At 41.1% G+C, this 26,581-nt stretch overlaps 1 protein-coding gene across 1 annotated transcript; it reads left to right on the forward strand.

The window, feature by feature from the left end:
- LOC134806162 (serine/arginine repetitive matrix protein 1) lies at window positions 1–26,581 on the forward strand. The gene is made up of 10 exons (XM_063779452.1): window positions 1–160; window positions 9,294–9,395; window positions 16,473–16,619; window positions 16,755–17,412; window positions 17,599–17,809; window positions 19,232–19,296; window positions 19,488–19,671; window positions 22,144–22,269; window positions 25,821–25,930; window positions 26,440–26,581. Exons 1-10 carry the CDS (start codon window positions 132–134, stop codon window positions 26,500–26,502), a joined length of 1,695 nt encoding a protein of 564 aa, XP_063635522.1. The 5' UTR covers window positions 1–131; the 3' UTR covers window positions 26,503–26,581.

The raw sequence follows: 26,581 nt of genomic DNA on the forward strand, positions 1-26,581 counted from the left end.
GGTTTATGTCATGGTGATTATGCACGAAATTCGAATTCGTTCAACTTTTTCATTGTGACGTTGTGTAAATAAATTACCAATAAATATACAAAAAAATGTTAAATTGTTAGTGTTGAATAATTAGACTTGCAATGGTACAGTCGAAGCTTATACAGAGAATGTAAGTACATACATATTGATCTTTCGATAATCCTGAATCTGAGTGCAGATAGTGCAGCCCACAGCCCACAGCGAATGAATGCTATCAATGTGTCTTCGGAAAAACGGAGCAAAACAAATGTGAGTAGGTGGGTAGTGAAGGTTGGGCATGCGCGGTGAGGATGCGTGCGGCTCGTGGAGGCGCGCGGGGGCGGTGCACTGAGCGGTCGCGTCGCGCACCGTGACTGCACGCGTGTCACGTTCACTGCTGTCCTCCGCCAGCGGCTCCCTTCTGTCCCAGGGCCTCCGCAGCCCTACGACCTCCAATCGCCCGACTAGCTTCCCAATATACCGCGCTCGAATCACGATCATCGCTCGCGACAAACTGTTGCTTCTGCAATCGATACATCGGAGTGTGCTTTTGTTTTGGTCGCGAGCCGTGGAGCGTGCCGTCTAATACGCACTTAGGGCTCCTCCGAGCTGCAAGCTGCAGTGCAAGCTGGTACAAATCTTCAGACTTTTCCGTAAGTTCATATAATTCTAAATAGTGCATGCTTCTGCCCGCGTGTTTTTTTTTGCAAAGTTTAACATGGAAGCTTCTGCATTATTTACCTACAGTTCGAAGGTGGCAGTTGTGTCCGTAAGTTCATGAATAGTGGATGCATTTGCGAGGTCGTAATAAGGGGGCGTGCAAGCGGGCGTAAGTATGGGAAGCGCAGCACACTGTTAGGTCGATAGTGCACTGTGACCCTGCACCCAGCGCACCCATGGACGTGGTATTACGCCGTACTTTCTTAGGGTGAATAATTTTTAATGTTTTCATTATTATTAGAGCGATGAACCAAATACCTATGTAGTCAAACTTAAAGCTTTAGATACCAACTGTTGCCAATGTATATTTTTATTGGTCGTTGGTTTAACTAACCCAACGAGTACAAAAATTACAGGGTCGGCAACGACTAAAACCTGAAAATCATAATTATCAGGGAGACCCGACACAGAAAGTTTAGGGATAGGTATTGTTCCTTATATAAACACCACGTGGCAATAAGATACTATCTAGCTGCAACGTACTGGCAACGTGCCATCGCCTTATACCTCCTGGGGATCGTTAATATCCTTTAACAAAATTCCTCCGAAACTATAGGCCTGTGGCCTTTTAAGTATGGCTGTTAAGCCACGGGACGTGTGGCAACGTTAGATTATGCAATTATTAGTTACATTAAAAGGTCGAGAGTGGTTCGACCTTTCGAGTTGGATACCTAGTGGCATTTACTGTAGGAAATTTTTAAAGACCTGTCTTTTCTCGATGTTAAAGTATTTATATTGAAAAATATTACCAAAAAGCTGTATTTTTTTACTAAAACTTACTAAGAACCTAACGATGTTACGTATTTATTATTTGATTTATTTGTTTTGTTATTCGTGTTCACCTTGACACCCGAAAACATTGAATCAATAATCATCAAAAAGCAGTTAACTTCCGTACCTGCCCCTGTCGGGATCCCACTACCTACCTCAAGGTTACAATAACAATCAATGATCTTCAATTATTCATGCCCCGATGAGCCGACTTACTGTCACAGCTATTATTGTACTAGCTTCTGCCTGCGACTTCGTCTGCGTGGAATGATGATGATGATTTATAAAAACCCGACGTCCTTTTCCCGGGCTTCAACTACCTATCTCCATACCAAATTTTGCCTAAATTGGTTCCTGCGGTTTCGCATTTATAATACTAGATTTTGCATTTCTAGAATAAGCGTTTTGACGTTAAAACGAACGCTGCAAATGCTGAGTTATGTGACAGTTATTCGCAAACTTTCCCTGCCATTACATTAAGTGGGTATATTTCTACTTTACGAAAGTCTTCTGAATTTACGATGAGGAAGCCTTGCGCCTTGTTGCGTTCTGCACGCTATGGGTTTTCCCCCCACCGGTACGTTAGGCTACCTAGGTAGGACAAGATAGCTAGGTACCTATCAGTAAATATACCCAACCCAATTACTTACTTTCCAGAAGAATAACTATGAACGAGTATCGTCCAAAAGTTTGATACGAATGACGACGACCAATTATTTTCAACGTTCTTTAAGTTTTTTTTGAAATTTTCTTCTCCTATTTATCAAAATATTTAGCCCAAGAGCTGCGGTATTTCAATAATACTCCTAGTCCGCTGACTACTACCTACGAGTAATTATTGAATTGATTGTATAATATTCGTTCACTGATTGTATTGAATGGCAAAGCGGCTAACGAAGATAACGACGATAATGGGTTCACACACAAAGATGTAACCGTGTTTAGTAAGAGTAAGGTGTGTGCAGCGTTGTAGCTGGATTTTTCAGGTAGGTAAAGTAGTTTAAATTCGGCCTTACCATGCTTTAAAAATAAGTCGGGTAAGTGCCTATTATAGCAACAATAGTGATAGAATGTTAAAAGCACTCTAAAACCTTCCATCACCGCCAGTGTTAATAATTGTGTAAAAAGTTACCACACCCACTTCGCTAACCGTGTAAAAAGGCCTGAAATAAACAAACGTTAAATTGCCACTTTTACGTTGTATCCGACAACAGCGATAAAGTGGGCTCATTCAATTACTCGGCATTTCGATGACGCGGCAAACTCAATTCGCGATAAATCAAAACGCCGCACAAAGTGTAGTAAGCACCCGGCTTAAATGGAATTTCAGCCTCTCTATTCTGGGTCTTGCTGATATTAAATATGAACTGCGTGGGTACTTGGGTAGGTTCGGTAAATTATGCGACTGGAAGGTAGGTAAAGCAAGCTGCAAAAGTGAACGAATGGAATTCATTAATAAAGTGGGTATGCACTTTTGCAGTTATGTATGTATAGGTACATACCAGAGACGGACGGAACATACGAGAGAAGCTTCTAAATATACGAGATAAGCTTCTGATAGACGAGCGGTAAGGCCTGCAGCTTTCATACCGTAGGTCTTCATTCATTAAACCTGACTCGTAACGACTTATGTAGTAAATAGAAGCGTGAAATATTCTTTCGTATGTGTCTTCACCATAAAAGTGGTTGTTAAATACAAAATATTGTGCACATATTAAGAGAAACAACCTTCTTGGATTTGAAGATTCAAACCCATGACTTTAGTTGCGGTTGGAAATTGTACATCAAAACTTGTTGATTTTAAACATTACAATTTTATTTGTCAAACTCATGTCAATTTAGTTCGCGAGATTCTGGAGGCGACTCTTAGGAACGGAAGAGACTAAGCTTTTCGCGAGTTCTACACGTAACGTACGGTGTAGGCGTTATTGTTATAGGGCTCTTATCTAAACCTTAATGATACGGCCCACAGAAGATTAGGTTACACTAAACTTAGTTATGGATGAAACTAGGCAAAGAGATTTTCATTAGGATTCTGCATTAAGACTTATTATTAACATACAATCAAGGAATTTGATTTTTGTGCCACTTAATAGTTATTCTGATCGACAATCAATATGAAAACCGCTAAGCATAATTAAATACATATTATTGTCTCTGTGACAAGGTATGAAGTGGCACAGTAATTAGATCCCTTGACCGTACTAAGCTTTCATTTAATTTCAACCATTCTGTATTACAAAGTTGCTTTCGCGGGATATGTGTTCGACGTGTCAGTAACGAGGTAGCGTGTTATCGGGCACATTTTCACGTCGCTTCGTTCGTGTTTGCAGCATCCGGCGTATCCGGTGTATCGCCACTGAGCTGTATTGGATAGCATGTCAATGTTTCTGTTCTACAAGTATGGATATAATAAAGCGCCGTAGAACTCTCAAATTCAGCAATCACTTGCAGTGGGTATAACTCTGTTAGATTAGATTTACGCAATTGGTTTGCGACGGGCAATGTACTGAAATGAGTCCGCTCGATGTTTTCAGCATCCGGCGCTCTGAAAGCGTGTCGCAGCCGAGCTGTAGGTATTGGATTGGCTTTTCAGGATAATCGATGGTTCTGTTCTACGTACCTACAGTAGGTACTACATACACGTGTTATCAAAGTCATTTCCACCTTGTTTGAGTTCGCAACGTCTGTGAAACGTTATCACAGCTGTGGGCTGTATTTTTTATTAAAATCAATGTTTCTGTCTTATTTATGATACCAACATTTCGTGAAAAGCTTTAGTAGTGAAAGTGCTTTGCATAATCTCTTTTTGTACGTGCTCGATTCTAGTTGAATTTGAATAGTGATTCGTCTAGTAGGCTCGGCTCAAGCGCCTGTCAATATATAAACCAAGTTGAAAATTACAGTATCGCCCAAGCGACAGAACTTGTATAAAATGTTACTGTGTACATCCACCTAAGTCGGACATAGGTACCTTTTAATGAAAAGGCATCATCAAACATTTGGCATTAAAATTAATGACTAAATTGACTACTTATAAGAAATATTGCAATCGTTTTTCTCTGAACCGGAGGCACCCGGGACGACATCGAAAACGTATTCATTGTTTATTATACATTAGACGTGCTTGCTCCCGACCTCGGCCCTAGTATTTGTGACATTTATGTGTAATGAAAAGGCTTAAATCTTGGGAGAGACGGTGTTGTGGCGCGATGTTTGCCGTGCCCGTGAATATTCATGACTTCATAACTTCACCCAGCTCAGGAGGCGGTGTGTAAACTTTAAATCTGTTCTTATTTTGAAGCCAGCCTCTGCCTGAGACTTGGTTCGCGTGGAAATCGGGTTTCATCCCCTTGGGTGTTTAATTTGTTTACATTAATGCAGTGATTAGTGCAACACAATCATGCAGCAATGCACTGCGACACGTTGACGAGTGCATCGCGTGCTTTTACAGCCTTGGCTGTTTTTATCCGTGCTCGAAGTAAACTGATACTGGCTTACAAGGCTTAGCGTCATGTTAGAATGGTAACGGAATAATGCAAGGACCACAGCTGTTGTTTAATCTATCGACGACAGTTAGTTCCCTACTTAAATATTATATACCCAGCTTTCGGCCATCGCAGGCCTTTTGTCCTCCACTGTCAGGCCTTCGACCCTCTGGTTCGCTTTTAAGACATTTGACCATTGTATCCGAGCTCTGTCCTTCTGCTGGGACGCTCCGTGGCTTTGAACCAGTACGCAAAGGTGGAGAGTGGGTCGTCGTCGTCCCTCGACATTTTTTTTGTGGCCGTTCTAAACCACAAAAACCTAGAATTCTCAAAAAATGTGTCTACATACCAACCCTTTTTCGTATATTAATTTTTATCCGATCCCGTTCGTGGCAATTAAAACGCAGACATTTTCTGAAATACTCGAAAACACTTTGTGAAATAAAGCAACGCTGGCTTCCTTGCGGCGCTATTCAAATGAAAAAACGCAATAAAAGGGGTATAAAATCGATACTGTTGTAGCTTTTTGTAAGGCAGCGATAGAGTTCTACTTATCTGGCCCTGCTGGAGCGCTTATCAATTTTCTGGTCGAATAAACTCTTGTGCTGAAAGGGCAATTATTGTGTTCCAAAAATCCATGATCTTTTCCATTCCATGCAAATACAAATTCATTATTTAGATGGATGTCACTAATGATTACCATTGCCACTGTAAATGTTTTATTGTCATGTGAAAGAGCCTTGACGCCTACTTACAGAATAAAGTTTGAACGACTGCCATCACCTTGACTTTAATCACCAAGTTATGAATAATTGGAGGGCAATATTCATTTTTTTTATAAATGGATCGTCGGAGGGAAATATTCAGAAAATTGGGTTGTAGGTAAGTGCTGGCCGACGCGTAACTGTTTTAAAATGACTTTCCACTAGATTTCACTAGACTGCCGCTTACCCAACCTTCATAATTTCTGTAAAAGCTAGAAACCAGTGTTGACACGGTTATTTTAACTGTACATTTTCGAGTCTTATGGTGAAACATTATCAGACCAAAACCAACAGCCACTAGGGCTATGAGTATTGATTATATGAGTGGTTAAGTTTTTTTTATTTCTTGAATTAATTGACCACTGGCTTTGCTTAGGGTTGCTCAAAACCAGGTCGAGGGGAAACTGTAATCAAGGTGGCTCTAGCTCGATGGCTGGCTTAGAAAAACAAATTAAAAAATCACACAGATTAACTCGTTAAAAACAGTACAAAGTCACAGGCATAACGAACACCTTGGGTCGTGTTTTATAAAACCAAGGCCGAAAACAAAAAGCGAGTTTTCCTTCATGAGCTTATTATTTAAACATTATCTTGGATCCCGAAAGCCTCTGGCCTGTATTCGCTATGTGCATGACAGTGGTGCTGCCTTGGCTACATGCGTGTAACTGTAAAATAATCAATCGCTTAGTCGCTTCCTCCCCGCTGGTCGGGCAGCTGCTTCGATCCCTCGGGTTAATTTGATGCCGGTAATGGGAAACGTGTTTAATGACAGTTTGCACCTTGCCCCTGTAATATCCGGGTTGATTAATGTACCTACCTATAGACCCCTGGTAGTTAAGAGCAGGGATGTAACGGATGTGGTTTTATCGGAACCGAAAACGGAAACAGATGTTTTCAATTTAGTTTAACGGAACCGAAAACGGAAACGGAGCCGAAAACGGAAACGGAACCGAAAACGGAACCGGAACCAGAATCGGAGCCTGACTTTTTAACGATGTAGTCGTTTTCCCCTTTCTAGAATAAACCTTCAGACAAAGTTTACACTTAGCCGTGTCCCCACTAACTTCATCAAAATAGTTCCAAATCGAACTTGATTTCGGCTTCATTGTGCGTTTGTTTACACACTAACATTCACCACACACACTACACACAAGTCAGTAGTCAGTGCACAACAGAACACATACTTTTTTAATTTTAATAACACGAATAAAACAAAGTATACAAACAAACAACAAATTAGCGTAGGCAAGCGGGGCGATGAGCGAATGACTGGTATGATGCTTGTATTTGATGTACGCCGCCGCCGCGCGAAGCATTGACATCCGTTATAACTTCCGTTTCAAACATAACGGAACCGGAACAGAAACGGATGTGTACTTAATACCAAACGGAAGTTCCGCCTTAACGGAAACGGAACCGCAGCTCCGTAACATCCCTGGTTAAGAGGTACCTACATACATTCAACCGATATGAACAACATTATGGGTCTCTCTGAGCTTCGGTCACCTGTCACTGTGCCAAAATACAAAAAGGCCCAGAAATCTGTCTGTTTAACTAACGTACTTAAACTTAAACGTACAACGTCGTCTCCTAGCCCAATCAACGCCGACTTTCCTTGGCATTTTAACTTGACTTTATGGATTTTTCACAATATTCGAACATCTAATAACGGGATTCTTAAAAGGCGTCGGTATACCTAACGTAAATTAGAAATGTTGAAAATCCTAAAGTATCACATCAGCCATTCAGCCCCGCTGTGTTGTGCAGTAAAGTCACGAAGGCAACTTTAGAATTATTTTATGAGCACGTTAAACTCTCGTAAAATGTAGTAATTACTAGTAGAACTTAGGAAGTAGTAACTTGTGAATTAATTCGGTTCCCGGAAATGGAAAGGGTGCAATACCCAAATAGGTTAGAAGGGGATCGATTGCTGTACCGTCGTCCACACTGTTATCTCAAAATTTTATTTGTAAACCTTATTGCAAAGAGATACGGTCAGTTAACATTGTTGCCGGTAGTACATGTCGTGTCAGCAAAGACATGCTGCCTGCAGTTCCGGCTGCTAACGGCCACACAGCACGCTATGCACCCCCTTCATGTACTGCTTTCACTCTCTTATCACCCATATCGGACTACATATGAGCGAGGAGTACTAGGTCACTAGTTAGATTTGGACGACATTTTTCCAGTCATGCAAAAACCGGACTTCCCAACATGAGTTTTGTCACATTTTCACAATTAAAGTTTTCCGTAGAGAGTAGAGATTCAATTCCTTCTACTGTACAATTCATAGTTTAGGCACAATCCTGACTTTGGCGATAACCAAACAAACTCATCTGCCTTTGTGATCAGATTGAGAATGTCATTGTGTCAACGCTTCAATCGAGTCCTTTGTAACGGCTTTCGGAAGTAATCAACATTCGAACAGCGACTTCAATTTAACCGCGCCTAGGCAGTTGTCCGACTGGCAGCGAGAAAGCAATAGGACTATTTGCTCGTGCAAAAAAAAGTACAGTCAGCTGCAGAGAAAAGGTATCTGCCCTTTGCATAGAAGTTTGTATGCAAAGGTGCTTGCGAATGCTCGTACTATTCTGACGTTACTGTATTTATTTATTTAAACTTTATTGCACAAACTAAGAAAAATGTACAAATGGTGGACTTAATGTCAAAAGGCGTACTCTACCAGTCAACCATAATTGTACATGTATCTAAATGTGTATGTACGTGTTAATCGTTATACAGGCAACTTTTTGTAAATGAATTAATGAAAAGTCCACAAAAAACTCAACTCGCTTCATTACTCTTTCTCGCTGTTTTTCGCGGAATTCTACCTAATCAGCCTGAGACCCTAATGGTACCGGATAAACAGTTCAGTTCCTTCATAACGGCTTTCGCAAGTGTAGTTATGTAATCAACATTCGTGCAGTCATTCAAATCGAACCGCGCCTCCCCTAACCTGAAAAAGATTTAAAAAACTAAAAAATTCAAATACCGTTTATTTGTATCAGGTTTTTTCCTAAGTGTCGAATCCTCCTTTTAAGTTTGACACTTGTGTTAGGATGTATTCGCTCTTTCTGTTTAGACTACAGTAAGTGTATTTCTCGGGCCTCATTTCTGGGATAATGCGGTGTAAATGGAATAAGGCCACAGAGAGAACATTGATGAAAAAGAAAGTTAGGATACACGAGAAATATAAATAACTATGAAATGAAAAAAAACCCTCCGCTAATCATAATATTTCAAACCATTTTATGCCAAAAATGCCTTTAAAGAAAAGAGTTGATACTCTTCAAACTGCTGAATCGATTTTTATCAAATATAGCTAAAAACCACCGCAAGGCAACTCGCTTTCACGTAAAAAAACCGTATCGAAATTTGTCTATCCGTTTGAGAGATACGATGCCACATCTCTGTCACACACACACGGACAGACATTGGCGTCAAACGTATAACACCCCTCTTTTTGCGTCGGGAGTTAAATATTAAAAGTAAGTATGAAGTGACCCCCTTGAAACCCCTGAAACCCTGTGTGTTGATGCAGGAGGACGCCGCGCGGCAGGCCGCAACACCTGACGTGTCCGCCTCCGCCCCCGTCGCAACTCCACTCCGCCGACCTAGCGGGCCGTCCGAAGCGGACTGATCTGTGAGTACCTGGCCGTGGCCGGTTTAATTTAACGTTTTAAATTAAACCGGCTTAAAAAAAAGTAACAATAAAACATGTAGTTATTTATTTATTTGAGTGATACTATAGTTTTGCTATACCTGTCTGTAGTAACATAAACGTGCAGGCAGCGTAAAGTCTGATCTGGATTTGTTTTCAGTGTCAAAAATGACATTTCTGTGGGAAGTTTCGACACTGACAGACCATATCAAAACCGGTTATAACAATTAGAGTACGCTTCCAAGGGTCCATTTCTACGGGCATGGCAGGCTAATTCGAATGACATACTGATACACGGCCCAATTCGACAACTCTTACCAGATGTCACAGCGATACGATACCGATCTGTCAGTGTCAAAAGTGACATTTTTCAACCACAAAAGTTCGAATTGGGCCGACAGACTGACATCTGACTAATGTCATTCAAATGACGTGCATTACGCTGGTACCGTCGCCCACGCTGTCAACTGTACACCGGTGGACCTTATGCCTTTTCTAATAAGGTCCACCGATGTACCGTACAGTTGGGAGTGTTGCTGTTTGTACTTGGCCGTGCATGTATCGGCGCGGGCTAAATATAATTCTAATATACATTCGAATTAGCCTGTGGCTCACGCGCGATTTAAAATAGTAACGACAATGAAATTATTCAGGCTAGCAAAACAATTTTGTATGCTACGCTCTACGACGTGCTACGGCGCTACGGCGTAGCGTTGTCGTGAACTATCACCACCCACACCATGATAGAAAAAATACTGCGAGGGAATTCGCTTGTCGGGAACTGTAACATAAACTGAGATTTTGATTTTAGTGAGCTATTAGAAGCTGTGCTTATTTGATTGTCCATCCATTCTCAAAAATACCTATTCATATTACCTACCTAAGAAGTGTGCGTGCCTACGGCCCATTTACCCCTGAATGGCAATCGGTGCAACTAGGCCTCTTTACGTTACTACTGTTAGTTTAACGGGTAAGAGTTAACCACCCATTTATTTGCGATAATGTAGGTGCAGCCTTGAGCACACGGGTATGACTTTTAGTTTCACCCGAAGGCTACACAAATTTTAGCAGTCGTAATATTGTCTTCGGTTACCGCGATAGTTACTCGTGAAATAAAACTATTGAAACGGATTATATCGCGTATATTGAATTCATACTACATCAGCTACTGCCATAGACAGTAGACAAGATGGCGCCGGTCGCTGCTGCAAAGGCTGCGTTCAGCTTATGATAGGGCCGTGTCGTACGGCTGCGTTCGTGGCCCACAAATGGTCTCGCCGGAAGATCAGCGCTGACTTTCGGGTCAGTATTATGCTGAGGCGAGCCCATTTCGTGGTAAACTTTAACGCTTACCAATTTTATTAATTATTTGTAGTTTTTAGTTATACTCTTGTATGTAATCTTAGTTTTAAGTTGATCACGAATAAAATCACAGAATAACTAATAGTACTACCGTACAGAAAATTCACTCCTTCACAAAAGTCTGATTTAGGTATCGGGGGGCACGGCAGTGCCCCCGCCAAGTCGAGCGCGAAGCAAACACTGCCGTACCATCCTTTACTGGAACCATTTCGCCGCATTTTCAGGCCCCTATTTGAGAACCTCTGGATAAGACCAGAACGCAGAAATTTTCGTTATCCAGTAAGCTATAATCACATACTTAAAATCCAAAATTTCAGGTCTGTTGCACCAAAAATAAGTGTTTGTTTCAGGCTCGCCTGTACATAAGTATTATTGAAATACGCAGCTTTATCAAGCCTACAATTGGTTATTGAATCAACGTTTTCCAAGTGGCAATTTTCCATCGTCAATGGGTAGCGGTTCTGGCGACAGATTGGTGCAATGGTGTCATGGAGCACCTGGTTTTGTACCCTTGTGTACCCTTCAACGGCCAAGTCACACAACATTAACTATAATAATAAAGAAATCGCAGTAAGGAACCTTAGACTTGGCACGACTTTGTCTAGATTTCATTACTTTTTAGAGATAAACAAGCAGCTCCATCGAGACTTGGCTAGTTTTTTACAGAATGTTTTTGGTGGGATAAAATTGGCTACAAATATAATGACCACCAAAAAATACTTTGGTACCCTAAATAAAAAAATCATGCTTACCAAAAAAAATTACTGAACACCAAAAAAAAAGGCCTAAAAATACAAAAGTACCACCACTTTAATTACGACTGCACTTCAAATTGTATTCAAATATCAAATATATTGAATGATCACCAAAAATCATTAATGATCACCAAATCTTGAAGACCAAATTAATGCGATATTTTCACCTAAATAAACCACTATGATTACCAAAAAATGTATACATATTACCAAATAAAGTAAACTGATGCCAAAATTACTAGCCCCTCCCGCTCAACCCCCCGTAGCCCGCACCGCATACCTACCTAACCTAATCTACTTTTCTAGTAGCATTTCGTTATGCTACTAGAAAAGTAAGTTAAACTGCTATCAGTTAAGTGGGTTAGGTTAGGTTAGCACTGCGACCCTTACAGAAACGAAATGGTACTAGAAAAGTAGGTTAGGTTAAGTTTCAACTGCTACCCATACAGATACGAAACGCTACTAGAAAAGTGGGTTAGGTTAGGTTTGAACTGCGACCCTTACAGAAAAGAAATGCTACTAGAAAAGTGGGTTAGGTTAGGTTTGAACTGCGACCCATACAGAAACGAAATGCTACTAGAAAAGTGGGTTAGGTTAGGTTTGAACTGCGACCCTTGCAGAAAAGAAATGCTACTAGAAAAGGGGGTTAGGTTAGGTTTGAACTGCGACCCTTACAGAAACAAAATGCTACTAGAAAAGTGGGTTAGGTTAGGTTAGAACTGCGACTGTTACAGAAATAAAATGCTACTAGAAAAAGGTGACGAAGTGGATTGAAATCCGTCAAAGACACAGACTATTATAATAGGTAGCCCAAAACTGCTTCCCAGAATTGATTTTAACAACCTCTCACCTATTTACTTTAATGGCGTTTTGATTCCCTACTCGCAGAAGGTAAAAAACCTTGGCATCATTATGGATAGTACCTTATCGTGGGGACCTCAGGTGGGCGAAGTCAGCAGGAAGATGTTCGCGGCAGTTGCTTCCCTCAGGAGATTACGAAACTTCCTTCCCATTCCTACTAGAATTGCCCTTGCACAAACTCTTCTTCTCCCTATTCTGGATTACGCTGACGTTGCTTATCTCGATCTCACTGAGGAGCAACTTAATAAGCTTGAGCGTATCCAAAACATCTGCATACGGTTTATATTTGGGCTCCGCAAATATGACCATGTCTCCCACTTCCGGTCGCAGCTCAAATGGCTCCCTATTCGCCTACGTCGTAACTCCCACGTTTTGTCACTTCTGTATTCCATTCTTTTTAACCCCGCAACTCCCCGCTATCTTAAGCTTCAGCTATCTCCGTTCGGTTAGGTCCTCCCAGAATTTGCTTCTTTCTGTCCCGTCATCCTCGTCTAAATTCTATACAAATTCTTTCACTTTTCAATCTGTACGACTATGGAATTCTCTGCCTGCAGACTTAAGGTGCGCCCAGTCTCCTTATTCTTTCAAGAGACTCGTTAAAGTTCACTTTTTATCTGCTCCGTAATACTTTTACCTGCTTCCTTTTCCCTATAGCTGGCATTTTTACGTATATATATGTATATATATGTGTATATGTATATAATTTTATGTATGTATGATATGTGTATTTATGTAAATCTTATTTTATTTTATTTTTATTTGTATGTCTTTTATACTGTTTTGTATTGTGTTTTTTTCTGTGCTAAAATTCTTATATTGAATTTGAAACACCTACTGACATGACATAAATTTATTGATTTCCGCTACCTAAAGGTTGTCTGGAAGAGATCGCTTTTTAGCGATAAGACCGCCTGTTGTTTAACCTCTTCTTCCTGTATTATTTGTATTGTTTTCTGTAATGAGGTGTGCAATAAAGAGTATTTGTATTGTATTGTATGTTTTCCGCAGCTTGAACACATTAAAAAGCAGTCAGTTGGCAGACGCAATCTCTCGGTGTTATTCACCTACCTAATTAATGGGCACCGTTTTTGTTTTGAACGTTCTATTTTTTCTGAAAAAGTAGAAAACCAAAAATTATTGATTCATAAATCATAACTATGCCTAATTTCCCCTTTCCTTCCCTTCTCGCTCGAATACTTGAAAAGTCGTTTTGTTCAGAATTTGAATATTATTTGCGTTATGATGAGCTCGAATATCAGTGGACAATAGACTCGTTAGGCTGACAGACGCCTGAGAGCTTCAATCCTAGAATAATCAGTGCAGAGAAATGTACTTCAAAGGTCTGCTTCGGCGGCCTCGTGGGCAAACTTGTCGCGAGTTTGTTTGGAGTGGCGAGCGGCCGCAACCATGCTGCCGTAATATAGTAGAACTAGTACACCTAGTTATAAACACAACAACACGTAGTAATAGTTAACAACTAAATATTATTTGCATTATATTTAGTGAACAATAGTCTCGTTTAGTTCCACAGACGCTCGAGAGCTTCAATCCTAGAATAATCAGTGCAGTGAAATGTAGGTCGTCTGTGGCGGACTCGCGGACAAAACTTGTTGATAGTTGGAAACTGTGAAGTGGCGAGCGGCCGCATTGAGGCTGGCGTAATGTAGATTCTATCTAGTACCGACCTCAATGGAACACTTATGGTCTGTGTTTCTAAATACCACTGAACACGCGTCCCAAGCGCCAAGGATCTCTACATACCTAACGGATCCCTGTGATGTTGACCTGCGCCTTCTTTGGCTCGCGGCAGCAATGTAGCAACTTTTCTGTACCAGTGCCCGGGACCTTTTACCTACAAACATTTCAGTTCTGAATGATTATTATTTATTACTGTGTAGGCGCACTCCTAAGAAAACACTTACGAGTAGGTACCTAAGTATAATAAGCGTTTTGAGCGCAACTGCCGCGACTTCCAATAGGATGATTATCTTTGAAAAGGACGTGCCCTGTGCAGTGGGAATGATAAGTTTACCGTCTTTACCGAGCTGCATACAATAAACGTGGCAGGATAATCGGTTGTCGGGTTGCTCCAGGCCTCCGAGTTCTGATCTCATGATGCTCCCCTAAAACGGCAGAGAGGGTAACGCCGCAGGGGAAGTTAGTGGGTATTCTCCTCCCCTCCCTTTGAGTAACAGAGGGAATACGGGAGGAGAGAGTCCCACATACCACCCCATCCCCAACGGGCCTTCGCAGCCCGGGGGTGAGATACGTAAATGTATTTACCCCTGCGAGAAAAAAAATAGGCCTCCGAGTTCTAAATTCTAATGTGATGGAAAATAGACAGTGCAGCGGCGTGAATAAATTGTATTCTTTACTACGGACCTACAAACTGAAACAAGGCATAGGTGCATGGGCCAGAAGGTATTTATCTTTATATGTATATTGATCTTGTTTTGATATCACGGTAGAAGGATAGTGACGACCGCTTCTCCATAAAAACGTGTGTAAAAGTATTTACTTGAAAGCCAATTTTCAGAGAGGAAAATATGGACTTCGTTTGTATGGAGAAGCGTTTGTAAGCGGTCGTCCACTTTTCTCTCAAGTTCTTAAAAGGTATCTCGCAGATGCATAGCCATCCTTTTTTTCTTCTTCAGGAAAAGTATGCTTTAAATTTCGTAGACATTAATCCGATAGATTTAATGGTGACTTCGACGAAAAAATTGCACATAAAAGTCAGTTGTAAATAATATAGGTATGGCGAGTAGGCAGCAGACGCTGGCAGCGCGCCCGCCGCGGCGGCGGTTCAATGCGAGGGGCTAAGGTTTTTACATGGCCGCCGAGCCACAAGTGTTTTTATGGACCCTGTCTTAGATTTTATGAGACTATGATATTATGATTGAGAGCATGATTGACCCATTCAATGCCAATAGCATATTAATATGAAGGTTTAAAAAGAGCTCCATAATTTGTCAGGAATAGTACCTACCTATAGGTACAACACATCTCACTATTAGTACCTAACCTTTTCGCATTGCAATAAGATGGACAGACAGTTGACTGTGTCGACTACGTATATGTGTAGGTATACGGTATACCCACTAATAATAATATAATATAGGTACACTTAAGTAGATGCTTACGGTGAAGAATCAAACAATCGCCTACCTGTCACTTCTTTAAAAAAAATCTATTTCCAAACAAAACTGGTCTCAAATACATTTAAAATTGATGTTTATGTAAGTGACTTTAAATTGAGCTTAAGTAAATGCGTGTTTTAAATATTTATTTGAAACGGAACATTTATAAAACTATTGCAACCTGTTCGAAGTGTGGTCATGAACTTTTAATGCAGACGGCTATATAATAGGTAGTTATAATATGTTGCGTTACGAAGATATCTTCAAAAGACGCATTAACCACAAGAGTCGCATTTATCCCGGTTGACCTTAAATCTAATTTTTTCGAAGGTAAACTTTAGGTAATCTCATAGGATTAAGTTCGTCTTTGTTGCAGGTTCACTCTGTAACTGTGTACCTGTACAGTATTAAGCTGCAACTAACCTATAGAAACTTGTTTGCATATTTATACATACAATTCCATCCAGATAGTTTGTACTCTACTTAATTCATATTAATCTTTCATAAATCATAAATCATAAATCATTTATTTTGCTTAAAACATGGTACAATAGATGGTCAACAATTATAACTGAAGCACACATTTCACCAGTAGCTGGCATGCAAAATTTATACCTACAATATTTGAAACTAACAAAGTCATAACAAAAAATTATAATTAATGGAATCACATAAAATAATAAAATACATTAGTAATATTACACATTAGTCACAACACATAAAACGCAATAGTAGGGATTAATTTCAATAATTAAGAGATTCGAAAAATGTCAAGAATATAAAAGAACTTAAGACTACATACCAATTTAACAATTATACTAATCAAAATAATCACTGACATGATAGAAGCATTCGTCTATTAACCATTTTTTTAACCTAGTTTTAAATAAATTAAGTGGTAATTCTTAATAAATTAATTCTTCTTTCGATATTGTATAAAACAGGTGGCGCGTGACAGTGAAGAAAGAGGCCGAGGAAGAGGACGTAATCGACCTCGGGGCTCCACGCCAAGTCTACACCGCAGGCATCGCGGTGGGTGCTGCTGCTGCACCGCGCGGCCTCCGCTCCGCGTACACGCCCAACCCTCGCCTGTGAGTATACCGACTCCATCTAGTTACTTATTTAACAGAATGCTACTGACTCTTTCTTACTCATCTCATAGAACCTTGCAAAATGCTTCATCAATGTTTACCTACATTCATTCTTTAAGACCAATCTTTCCTCAGGTACCCGGGCCCGCCGAAGCGTCAAGTCCAAACTAAACAGAAGCGCAAAAATAGCGGTAGCCGCAAGAACGTAACATATCGGCGGTCCGTACCAAACTCGCGTCTGTACCGACCCGCGCCGCCGAAACCACCCCCTCCCCCAGCTAAACCACGCACCGTCTGGCACCCTCCCGTACAGGGGAAGCTAGATACAGCATCCCGCGCCGCGCTTCGGCTCATCGGGGTCATCAGACCCCGCCCACCGAGCCCCGGCCCATCTGACCTCCGACCTCCTAGCGGTCTGTCCTGGTCGGATCAGACTGAAGCATCAGTGCCTACGCGACCTGGGTCGCGGCCTTTGCTAAAAAAACTTAGTCCGATCAGTCAGAGCAGGGCACCGTCGCCGGCTGTATTTCGGAAGCTTATTGTAAAGCTGCCAGCGGCGGCGGGCGACGGGAACCCGAGCGAGCCGAGCGAGCCGAGCCTGCGCTACCGTCCCTTTAGTCAGCACTTCCGGGACCGGGAGCTGGGCTCGCGGGACTCGACGCCAACGGGTGGACGCGTGATTCAGCAATCGACACGAGGCAATATGGACACCACGCCGCGACACTCCACTAGTCCCGAGGACTGCTCGGAGGGAAATGATCCGCAGTCGGCGCCCAGCGAGTTCCTTGCTGAGGTGAGTGCATTCAATTATTTTTATAATTTCATTAAAGGTGATATAATCCGTTAAAATAGTTTTAAGTGTTCTATTCTCAATTTGCTTCTTAAGGGTACAATACATTATGACTTAAAACTTTATGGGAAACAAAGGGACCCCGCTTCTTAATTTTTATTAATAATAATCATTCTATTTATTTGACAGTTCCTATCAGCGATAATGCGTCGTCAATACGCCGAAGCGCTAAAGTACTGTCGGCTGATCCTCCAATACGAGCCGCGCAACGCCACCGCGCGCGGTTTCTACCCGCTGCTTCAACAGAAGCTGGCGCAGCAGAGCCCGAGGACCAGCGACAAGACCTCACCACCGAGGACTCGGCACCAGCGTTCCAAAGCTAGCCGCTCCCCTGACTTAGGTAAACACTACTAATAGGCCAGGACCGGTTCCCTATTTAACACATTGTTAAGAATGTAGGTACTTATAGGAAGAAGTAGACCAAATTATTGATTCCATTATGTAATGTAGGTACACGGTATTTTTAGGGTTCCATAGCCAAATGGCAAAGAAACGGAACCCTTCTGGATTCGTCATGTCTGTCTGTCTGTCCGTCCGTATGTCACAGCCAATTTTTTCCGAAACTATAAGAACTATGCTGTTGAAACTTGGTAAGTAGATGTATTCTGTGAACCGCATTAAGATTTTGACACAAAAATAGAAAAAATAATAAATTTTGGGGGTTCCCTATACTTAGAACCGAAGCTCAATTTTTTTTTCATCAAACCCATATACGTGTGTGGTATCTATGGATAGGTCTTCAAAAATGATATTGAGGTTTCTAATATCATTTTTTCTAAACTGAATAGATTGCGCGAGAGACACTTCCAAAGTGGTAAAATGTGTGTCCCCCCCCTGTAACTTGTAAAATAAGAGAATGATAAAACTAAAAAAAATATATGATGTACATTACCATGCAAACTTCTACCGAAAATTGGTTTGAATGAGATCTAGTAAGTAGTTTTTTTTTAATACGTCATAAATCGTAAACCGCAATTGTATTATGTTACTTGCTGCTACGGAACCCTTCATGGGCGAGTCCGACTCGCACTTGGCCGCTTTTTTTTTATTCCGTTAACTTCGGGGTATGGCTAAGTACATTTAAGAAAACTGAATGGCATTTATTAATGTTTAGTTATTTTTTTTCATTTCTTTTATTTCTCGTAAAAAGTAATTAATAGGCAACGCGTGGTGCGCCCTACTGTCACACGTGTAATAGTTGTTAGTATAGGAGTTCCATACTACTGTGATAGCTCTACGGGTTAATAGCGTTGTTGTAACATGGACATTATATTTAAACCCAACAAACAATTGGACACTATGACATATCAATGACATATCGACTATCGATCGCCCGAGACAGTACTTGCGTTTAGTAGCAAATGTATAAACTCATACTAAACACTAATCAATATGTAAACAGGCTCAAAGGAAAGTCACTCGTAGGGGCCTTATCATCACATAAAAATGAATCATTTATTATATCTCCAAAATGGAGTTAATTATTTAGAATACCGGTTTCTTTGAGAAAATTAGGTACTTAATTAATTTAAGCTCAAGAATGCATCCTTGAATTTGACGGACTTAAAAAAAACACCGTGTATAAAGTAGCATTAGGTAATTATTTGATTACTAATCAAATAAGTAATGGATCGAGAGAAATACTGAAAGAATATAAGGTTCTCTGACTGTAATAGCACCAGAAAACTGCATTGGTAATATAGACTGACAAATTTTCCTCTTGTGGTTTCGGCATTGTCTATAATATGCATTGATATTACAGGAGGTGCGTCCAGCGGTGCCAACTCTGGAGCGTCCTCGCCTGTGCCACAGGGTCTTTTACCACATGTTAGTATTATACACACTTGCTTTTATTTTATTCATTACATTTTTAACAGAACAGAATAAAGAATCGGAAACGGTTTTAAAGTTATGGCGAGTATCTAACAATGTCTATTTCCGTGCTCTGTTCTGTTTAGAACTTTATGTTTTGTCCAGAAGAGCAACACTGCCTTATGCATGCCTGTTTACTCTTACAGGAGGTGATGGAGCAGGAGGCAGACTCGCTCTCATGTTCAGAAGCTCGGCCCGGCAGCGCGGGCAGCAGCGAGCGAAGCGAGGCAGAACCCGGCCTAGGCTCAGTTTCTTCGCAATCCTCATTAGAGTTGGATTCTTCTGCCGCACACTCCTCGCCCAGCCTGTCGCTCAGCCGCCGCACTGACAGTTAGTATCTGAGTGTAATGGGTACAGGTTGACCCTCAGTTCAGCAGCAAGCCTAGTGAGACAGAGTCAAGGCTAGGCTCTGTGTCATCTCGCTCCTCGTTAGAGTTGGATTCATCGGTCGCACACTCCTCGCCCATGTCTCGCTCGTTGTATTCTGTACAGGGCAATCCTCAGTTCAGTAGTGAGCGAAGTAAGACAGAGTCAAAGGCTCGGGTAACGCGGTATCCTCGTAGCCCTCACTGGAGCTGGATTCATCCGCCGCACACTCCTCGCCCAGCCGGTCGCTCAGCCGCCGCGCCGCCCTGAAAGTCTGCATGTATCTGAGTGTAGTGTGTAGAGAGGGTGAGCCCTAATGGAGCAAAGCAAAGTTAGTGTCGTCTTGGTATCTTCGCAGTTCTAGACTCGTCACTCGGGAGCTTCTCGCCCAGCATGTCGCTCATGAGCAGCCACCGCTCCGTCACTCAGCACCCTAATGTATGTTTAAAGGGCCACCCTCGGTGCAGCAGCAGGTGAAGTAAGGTGGAGACAGGGATGAGCTCGCAGTCTCCGGAGTTCTCGTTAGAGCCGGATCGTTCGCCCGCGCGCTACTCGCCTAATATCTCAACCACCACACTGACAGGTCAGGCCGCTTAGCCAACGTGCCAATCGCTAACGCTCCGTAGCGATCGAAACGCAACTGTCACTGTCGCACTAATATGGAAGAGTGATAGAGAGACACAAAGCGTTTCGTTGTCGAAGCGATAGCGATTGTTACCTTGGCCGGTAGGGGTGCGAATTTACAAAAGCTATACTATTTCAGTCACGACTCAGATTTTAATAGGTGAGCTTTTGTTTATGCATATTACTTGACAATATCTATTCCGTTTCGGTAAAAAGTAGTCACTGAAATGGATTAGCTTTTTGCATACATATTTTCAAATATTATTCACGCCAAAACCTAGTTGAGTTTAGTAAGTTCAGGCACGTTTGAATGTGATATCTAAATTTTAATAATACTCATTTACTCAAATGATTTAGATTTTGTCGCGATATATTTAAACATTAATGCTCTCACAATACCTAGTCGAGCGGAGTCTCGCCGTCATTATTCAATATTATTCATCGAGTATTATTTGTACGACACTAAAGTTCACTGAATATTGATTTCAACAATTATTTTTTTACCAAATTACTTTTCACCTAGTATTCATGTAAATTGCCAAAAAAGTAGTTTAGGTTAGTTTGATCTGCAACCTCCAAGAAAACGAAATGTTGCTGGAAAAGTGGGTTAGGTTAGGTTAGAACTGCGACCCCCAAGAAAACGAACTGTTACCAAAAAATGTGGGTTAGGTTAAGTTAGAACTGCGACCCTCAAGAAAATAAACTGTTGCCAGAAAAGTGGCTTAGGTTAGGTTAGAACTGCAACCCCCAGGAAAATGAACTGTTGCCAGAAAAGTCGTTCTATGTAAAAAAAAAGTCGGTTCGCTGTTTGGTCGTAGTTCACCTAACACGCTCTTCCTCGCTTCGCTCGTCTTCGCACCTATCTTGACTCAGTGAACTCTGTCAAATGACTAGACGATATCGTATTAATAAATATCTAGCAAGTTGAATGATTTGACCAAAGAAATGTACTCCAAACGTTGTACACATAGTAATAGTCTACTTAACAATAATTCTATAAAGTAAAACGTTGTCATGATGAAAATTTGGCGAATGTTGGTTGCCAAAGTAAATCATAGATCTGCGAAAAGTTGTCTGGCAAGTGAAATTCGGACAATAAAACTTCGGAGAAAAGGCAGAACACCGTAGTAAATCTTGGTCCTTAAATAAATCATCTACTTCGTTATGTACCAATGTATTATAAAATACAGTCGACTTATAATTGTATTACGATTTCACATTAAACATGTCCCAATAAGAAATCTCAACTGATATAGTTCTTAAATGAAAAAAAAATATTAGCCATTTTTAAGTAATTTGCACGAACGGTAATTAATACAATACAATCCGAGTCATTACTAAAATATTATTCAAGTTTAGATCGCAACAAACTAGCATTTGTAGCAACAATATCCATATTAATTTAGCCAACAAAGTCTATACGATTTCAGTAAATTTCTGTACTGTAATGGATTAGGGTTTGATCAAGTTTTGTCCAAACAAAAGCTAATCCAGTTCAGTTCGCATCTGGACCTTATCAGTATAGGCTTTGTAAATTCGCGGTAGGGGTGGCAGGGACTGCCCCTATCTCCCATTATTAGATACTGTCGATACTGAGTACCTACAGATTCGTCGCTTGTACTCGTTGATGACTTGATGAGGTAATGTTATCTTATCAAATCTAAGAGGCCACGTCATGGCAATTTGTCTTTCTTTGTTTTTATATGTATAATGTCTCGTTTGTGTTTACGAATAAAAATATGTTGATTCAATTCTATTCTATTGTAGTTGTGAAGTTAGGAAATGTTTATTAAGAGTCGGGTCACGTTGCAGGCGTATCGGCGTCCGGGTCGGGGTCGGGCACGTGGGACAGCTCGGGCTCGGGCGCGCGCGACGACAACGGCAACCCCGCCTCCGCGTCCGCGCACAAGCCCAACACCGCCGCCGACCATAACTCATGTACGTATATACAACCACATAGACACACGTGGAAAGCTTCCGAAAAATTGGGGAAGATTTCGGAAATTTCTGCAAAATTTCACAGGTATTAAAAGAAATTTGCAATTTAGAAAATTATTCGTAGGTATCTAATAAATTTAAGAAAATTTCCGATATCATTCCATGTGTAAAGTTTCGCAAAATAGTAAACCTTTCCTTTGCACATCAGTAGGTACAGTAACGCACGCATACACACACAAATTAGTAGGCGTAGCTTTATCACACAACTCTTCTTAATGCAAGAAATAGAAGTAACAATAATACACTCCTGTTTTTGGGCAGTACAATGTAAAAAGTAAATTACAAAGTAGGTATACAAATCATTTAAAAAAACACTATCTGATGAAAGTGTGTTTCGGTATGATTATTTATTTTAAGTAACTTTTACTCCTTTGGGAAACTCCTCTCCACATATTTGGTAATTTAAATAGAGCAGTTTCAATATGAAATACTTAGCCTTCACTGTAACTGGGTGGAGGTTGTATCAATTCAAGGAAACACCATTTGGTCTATGTACATACCCCAGTAAATAAAGTCCATCGTTAATTATAAAGTTATATTGATTATGTTACAACGATGACATTTTTTTATTTTTTTTGCCGTATTATATACATATTACCTATTGATAAGTAGGGAAAAAAGATTGAAAGAGCTACATCATAGAAGCACTAAATGCATGAGCGTGTGTAAACGCCAATCGAAACTTACTTACTAACTTATATTTCGTTCGGTCTGTCATCCCGTTAGTACATTTTTACTTTTCGATTGGCGTTCGTCGATAATCGTTTGTCAGCTTGGTCGATATACGTTTGTCATGTTGGCTACGGCCGCTGATTTGTTCACCGCCAAGTGAGTATATAGTACGTTGCTTCTGGAAAAAAATATATGGAAAACTTGGCATAATTAATAGAAGACTTTTTTCAATTGGGATATGTACGTTATGGACCGAAATTATTTTTCATCAACCCTCCCCAACCCTCCCCCCTCTGCGTCACCCCCCCACACCCCCGCAAAGGGCCCGAAACGCGGTTATTCTAAATTTTTAAGAAAACCGTTCAAGATATAGAAAAAGTGTGTAGGAACGAAGTAATCCTTAGTCAATTTGCTATTTATCTCTTATACACACTATAGTGCTATCACTTATAGTTTTTGTGAAATCTGTCACCATGTATGCAACTTTTTTAGAACTTACGTTTTTTTTCTTTTGTAAGATAACTTTTCTCAAAATATACTTACGATATCGCCAAATTTTGTTTAATTTAAATAAATAGTTAATATGTTCTTTAAAATGGTGTATTATTTATTATTAAACTCCTTGATTTGACGATGCTATGCCATTTTGAAAATACATCGTCTTCAAACATTTTTAAGCTCACCGAACATCGTTACTATTAACCACTTGACTGTGAAACAGACCGCACGGTCGCGTTTTTATAGCTTGCCTCACATAGAAGGTAGGTAGGTTATTTGTTGCCCACCATAACCCATACTAAATGTATGGTGGGGAACAAACAAAAAGTGAGACTGTGACAAGGACAAGCAATAGTACCGCTTTCTTGTTACTCCTACTGAAAGTTCTATAAGTGTATCTCGTTCGGTCATTTGGCCCCTCCCCCGTTTCCTCTCTATTATTGTACCTCTATGTTGCCTCACCATGCCTGTCACGCTCTAACAAGTATGTAAGTGCGAAAGGGACGCGCATAGTGATAGGCGATAAAATTGGAACCGTGCTGCGCCCGCTGACCGAATTTTATACAACACAAACGAGGGTGAACCCACGATTTTTGACCACCACACACATGAAAAGTTCATCATCTTCTTCGCGTTGTTCCCGGCATTTTGCCACGGCTCATGGGAGCCTGGGGTCCGCTGGCAACTAATCCCATGATTTGACGTAGACACTAGTTTTTACGAAAGCGACTGCCATCTGACCTTCCAACCCAGAGGGGAAACTAGGCCTTACTGGGATTAGTCCGGTTTCCTCACGATGTTTTCCTTCACCGAAAAGCGACAACTAACGCGAGGAAGAAGATGTGTGTGGTGATCAAAAATCGTGGGTTCACCCTCGGTTGTGCTGTACCTATAAATTTCGGTCAGGATCCGTTCCATATACAGACAAGTGGTTAATAACGATATTATAGCTGACATTAAAAATATTTGAAGGCGATGTATTTAAAAAATGGCATAGCATCGTCAAATGAAGTAGTTTAATAATAAATAACATATAGTTACATACATATAATCACGCCTATTTCCCGGAGGAGTAGGCAGAGACCACGGATTTCCACTTGCTATGATCCTGACATACCTCTTTCGCTTCCTTCACTTTCATTACATTCCTCATACACGCTCGCCGGTTTAGGGTGTTCTTGACCTGGCCTTTCTTCAGGATTTCCCCGATCTGATCAGAGAAAATTTTAGTCACTACATCTACATTCAGTCCACACTTTTCCCTTATCACACTGTTCCTAATCCTATCTTGCAGTCTCACACCACACACACTTCTCAGCGCTCTCATTTCCACTGCATTCACTTGGCTCTGATGCCTCTTCTGCCATACCCAACTTTCGCTACCATACATAATTGTAGGCACCAACACCCCTCTATGAACAGCCAACCGTGCTTTTTGCGACAGCTTCTGGCTGCTCATAAAAGCGTTAAGTGCCCCATTCACACGATTTCCAGCATTTACTCTCCTTTCAATGTCTTTATCATGCTTACCGTCCCACAAACACAAACTCTTTCAATAAATAATACCCATTTTAAATAACTATTTACTTAATTAAAAAAAACCGGTCAAGTGCGAGTTGAACTCGCGTTCCAAGGGTTCCGTACATAAGTCCGACTCACGCTTGACTGCACATTTCTAATAGGTTTTCCTATTATCTATAGGTCAAGTACTATCTTGTGTATTTTTTTCAAAATTTTAGGCCCAGTATTTTTAGAGATAAAGGGCGGGGGGGGGGGGGGGGAGGAATGGTCGGACAGACAGACAGACGCACGAGTAATCTTATAAGGGTTCCGTTTTTTCCTTTTGAGGTACGGAGCCCTAAAAACGTGGATGATATCGTAAGTGTTATTTGAGAAAAGTCATTAGAAGAAAAATAACACTGAAAATGCTAAAAATAGCATCTTCCGTGACGTATTGCGCTAAAACTATAAGTGATAGCAATATAGTGTGTATAAGAGATTAATAGAAAATTTAATAAGGATCACTTCGTTCCTACACCCTTTTTCTGTATCTTGAACGGTTTTCTTAAAAATTTAGAAAAACTGGGTTTTGGACCCTTTGCGGGGGTGTGGGGGGGGTGACGCAGAGGGGGGAGGGGAGGGGAGGGTTGATGAAAAATAACTTCGGTCGTCAACGTACATATCCCAATTAAAAAAAGTCTTCTATTAATTATGCCGTAATTTTAGCTAATTTCACTGAACTAATAGGGCCGTAGAGTAGTTAGCTTCCCTTGTGTTTTGTCCTGGCGTGTGGTGTGTGACTAGTGCGGTGCCCTGTGCAGACTTGTGCGACGCGGAGAACAACCCGCCGAGCGCGTCCACCGCGGCCCGCTCGCCGCGCCGCGCCGCCCGCGCCGCCCGCGCCGCGCGCGCGCCGCCGCTCACGTTGCAGGTGACCTCACGTTACACCACTTATGACTTATTCACTACTAGCAGCAGGCATTTTATGAATATTTTGCACTACATACGTGCCATGACTTTTATAATGCACGCCGATACAGCATCTAAACAATTAGGCCAGTTACGCGCTACCAAGGACTTGCATTTAGGTAGCTAAGTAGAGTCTAGTTCACTTTTAGCGCCTAATCTCCATACAAACACCCTTCTTATGTTCGAGGTTATCTCAATTCAGTTTTTTTTTCGATGGTAAAAAAATTTATAAGTACCTACGTTTTAAATTTATACTAAAAACAAAACTAAATATAAAAGACTTAACCCAAATCACCCCCTTCCGGCATGGTCGCAAGAACGTTACCCCTCTGCAACGGCAGACTTAGCCTCTAGGCAAAAAAAAACGTCCGCCCTTATAGGTGCACCTGAGTGAGACCCCTATCAGCCGGACCGACAATTCAGATTATATTTATTTATCGTAAATATGAAACTCAGCATTTTGTTCCACAGAGCGAGCAGTCCACGGAGTCGCTCCGGCGGCTGCGCGCGCAGTTCGCCTGCTCCATCAAGTGAGCAGCCAACCCTAGCTGTGGTCTTGTAACTCGTCTGTAATAAGTATAAGTTCCCGCTGTACTAAACACTGTTTACTGTA

This window comes from Cydia splendana, chromosome 2 (genome assembly GCF_910591565.1).
Source record: "Cydia splendana chromosome 2, ilCydSple1.2, whole genome shotgun sequence".
Lineage (NCBI taxonomy): Eukaryota > Metazoa > Arthropoda > Insecta > Lepidoptera > Tortricidae > Cydia > Cydia splendana.